Source organism: Branchiostoma floridae, unplaced genomic scaffold, assembly GCF_000003815.2.
Source record: "Branchiostoma floridae strain S238N-H82 unplaced genomic scaffold, Bfl_VNyyK Sc7u5tJ_335, whole genome shotgun sequence".
Classification (NCBI taxonomy): Eukaryota; Metazoa; Chordata; class Leptocardii; order Amphioxiformes; family Branchiostomatidae; genus Branchiostoma; species Branchiostoma floridae.
Window position 1 is genome coordinate 46,395 of NW_023365805.1, and position 3,783 is coordinate 50,177.

General features: G+C 45.4%; 1 protein-coding gene across 1 annotated transcript; it reads left to right on the forward strand.

Moving 5' to 3' along the window:
• Positions 1-716: 716 nt before the first annotated feature.
• Positions 717-3,567, forward strand: LOC118408678. The gene is made up of 8 exons (XM_035809528.1): positions 717-788; positions 1,079-1,147; positions 1,361-1,531; positions 1,862-2,191; positions 2,286-2,405; positions 2,686-2,813; positions 3,006-3,105; positions 3,389-3,567. Exons 2-8 carry the CDS (start codon positions 1,090-1,092, stop codon positions 3,511-3,513), a joined length of 1,032 nt encoding a protein of 343 aa, XP_035665421.1. The 5' UTR covers positions 717-788; positions 1,079-1,089; the 3' UTR covers positions 3,514-3,567.
• The last annotated feature ends 216 nt before the right edge of the window (positions 3,568-3,783 follow it).

Consider the following 3,783-nt stretch of genomic DNA (forward strand, 5'->3'; position numbering starts at 1 on the left):
ACCTTATATCCATTGAATAGATAATGCAACAATTAAACAATCAGTTAAGCCATTTCATGTAACTATTGCTATGGTTACATCAATCTGCCACTGACTTTATTCAAGTCCATTGGTATCCGTTTGACCTTCATGTAATATCATACGTTTATCAACAACGACGTATGCAGAACAATCGATCGAGTCATGAATGTTGATCATTAAAGGTTTTGTTTTGTTTCTACGGTATAAGGTCAGAGGGGATACACGGAAGCCCCGCTGGAGATAGCACATATTTAAACTGTTGATCACCTGGCAATATTCACATCAGTAGGTCGATATTGTTCCTGTGAGAATACGGCTGTCGTGGTGGTAGACAAATATGATTATTACAGCATTCAGGATAAACTGTACTGGAGAGAGGGGTTGCTTTCCGTCGTTATCGGTAAAACTAGGCACATGGATAGCGTTTATCCGAATTTCGAGAATTGTTAAGACTCCTAAAGATAAGAAACAAAAAGTATCTACAATGTGATGTCTGAAGTCCCACTCAGAAAAGCTGAAAGTATTCTAATCGTTGCTTGAATTCCAACGAAAAATGCAACTTCATACTTTCAAGCTTTTTTTTGGTCTGGATCAGAATAACAGTGACGGGTGCCACCTCTTGCAATACAGTTGTATCTCGTCATTACCCACAGTAGTAACTGGAACTGGGTGCACGCCTTGTTCATTACCTACAACTGTAAGTAACGTTCCTCTTGGACTTCCCTTCATAAGACATTTACTGGGAGGCAACTGTAACGGTAGATTTGGTAATTGTAACTTGTCTTATCGCGTAGATAATGCTCCATGAATAATGGCCGATACGACATACGTGTATAAGTCCCACAAGAGAGGTCGCCAAGATAGACTGCCTGTCGGACTGCAGGCTGCAGCTGCGTAGTAACTTGTTCCCTTGATGGTCCGAACTCCGAAGTCATTTGAACTGAGCAAATTTAAGTGTTATTGAAACATTTTACGTTGATCTTATTGTTTTGCAAGAGAACGTATTTCAATTTTGCCCAGACCAATGACTGAATATGTTTCCATATACGAACCACAGGTAAGAAGAAGATGCTGTGGTCCATTTGTCTCGTTATTCTGGTGGCCACAGCGAGCGGCCAAGAGTCGGGTAACGTTCTTTTCCTGTACTTCCCTTTGCAAGGTAGTCAGAACATAATAATAAGTCTTTGTGAGGTAACGTTACATATCCGGGACTGACAAAATGATTTTCACCACCTGTTAATAAACTACCATGGTATTGTGTCACCTTGTTATTTACTTCGTTGCATAAGCGTTAAGCAGCAAAAGAACATCACAAAACATCATCTCCGTCCCCTCCCAGGCTTTCCTTGCGAGGGTCGGGCTGACGGCGTGTTTGCGGACCTGGAGGACTGCACGGTGTACCACCTGTGTCACGGCGGGCGGGACTACCAGATCCGCTGTCCGGACGGCTACTTCTGGAACGACGATGTTCACTCCTGTAGACTGGCGGACATCGCGCAGTGTTGCTCCGGTATGCCAGAAAACAAAATAGTTAGTTAGGTGGTGAGTGAGTTGGTAAGTTAGTTAGCGAGTGAGTGAGTGAGTGAGTGATGTGTTAGTGAGTAAGTGAGCGAATGAGTGAGTGAGTGAGTGATGAGTTAGTGAGTGAGTAAGTGAGCGAATGAGTGAGTGATGAGTTAGTGAGTGAGTGAGTGAGTGAGTGAGTGAGTGAGTGAGTGAGTGAGTGAGTGAGTGTAAGTGATAAAGACGTAGAACTACTTAAGTGGATACATGAAACAAAACTTTCGATGCTTACAGCCTTAGCTGTCCTTTGTTCCAATCCTGCGGTCCGTTTCCCCAGGCCAGGGCGTGTGCGAGGCGACGTCATACGCGGAAGACGTGACGCTTCTGGCGGGCAGGGTGCAGACTCTGGAGTCGGACTCAGCGGACGTGCAGGGACAGGTCAGCAGTCTGACCACCGAGAACACCGCTCTCCGGACACAGCTAACGTCACTGAAGGACAGGACAAACAATCTGACCGTTGAGAACGTCGCACTCCGGACAGAGCTGACCTCACAACAGGGACAGGTCAGCAGTCTGACCGCTGATAACGTCGCACTCCGGACACAGCTGACGTCACTTCAGGTGACAGCGGCGGACCTACAGGGCCAACTCGACAACATCTCGACAGGTGATGGAATAGTGACGTGTTTGCTAGTTACGGTAATCTCACTGTAGCAACTTGAGCCATTGCTTAAATTTTACCTATATTCTAATGATTCCAGTGCCTATCGTTCCACGGACGACCATCAGTGCCAAAGTCATCTCTGCTGGCTTTGACGACCCCGGCTACCTGGGCGGAAGGGGTGAGGTCTGGGTGGATGGAGTGCAGTATGCCATGAACGGTACATATTTCTGATGCTATAGGAAATTTGGTACATATCACACTAACAGATGATTATACCGTTTTAGTTTAGCGCACGGCGGTTATAAGATTGTCAATTTGCCTGTCAGTGTAAGTGTTCCAAGTTAGGTGAAATGTTGGCGCCAACTGAATTTGACAATTACAAAATGGATAGCAGAAATGTTTGCCCATGTCAGATGCACACAGGTGCTTCTATTGAAAGGGCCAGAAGGAAGAAGAGTGTGTTCCATGCCATTTTGGATGGATTATTTCTTATCCAGGCCGTGGGTACAACTTGGTGACCGTGAACGAACGGACAGGACAGATGGAGGATTCCGTACGGTTTGACACTTACGGCGACCCAGCAGCCGGAGTGTCGCTGCGGGACTTCCTGCGCGGGCTTCCAAATGTAGGTGTCAGTCTACTTATAGTTTTCATCCAAGATTAGCACAGTGCAATACAAAGAAATTGGCTATTGAAACTTAGACCATACTAGTAGTAGCTACTACCGAAAAGTGGTTGCGTATGATATGATTGAATTAAATGAAGGTTGAAATGGATTCACCGCATGTAATGTTACATTTGTATGATGTGATTGCAGGGCCGTATTGTGCTGATCGCCGTGCATGATGAGGGGAGTAGGTACTCTGGTGACGCCATGGCAGAACTCAACTCCCTGGGGGCCTTCTCACCAGATATAGGTATTTTTGACATATCGCAATTATAGTAGACATAGAGTGCAATATTTCAAAGTCTACGTCCGGTACCTTCCTGACATAATAACGCTGTCCACATCATCCCAGACATTAACGTAAAATTCAAAATATTGTACTTGTTCGAACTTTCCCTCTGATCTTAATATTCTCGGACATTATTCCATCTTTTTGATCTATTGATAACCAAAGTGCCTAAGAAAGTATCAGGCAAACACCCGAGTCATCTTGTTAATTCTAACTCAGTGCTCGGTTGTGTTGTTTTCCCCAGCCCACCGCACGTCCTGGGCCATGATCAGTAAGAAGGGCAGTAAAACGTCCTGGTTTGTGGAGGACGAGCGGGACCGCTATGCCGGGCCGACTGTCATCGAGGCAGAGATCCCGCTGTCTATCTGAACGCCGGCTCAGAACCTGGCCCGGCCCAATCCTAGAATAAATTTTGAAACCATCCGATGACTGAACCTTGATATTTTTCATGCACCTATTTAAAGTGTGGTTACTGCTCAGGATATGTGCGCACGTATACACACACACACACACACACACACACACACACACACACACAATATGTCAATATCTGTCTCTGTCACACCGCACACAAAACCTGTCGAAATGTATAATGTTAGACCATGTGATTCATTTATCATGGTCACAAATGGTCACAAG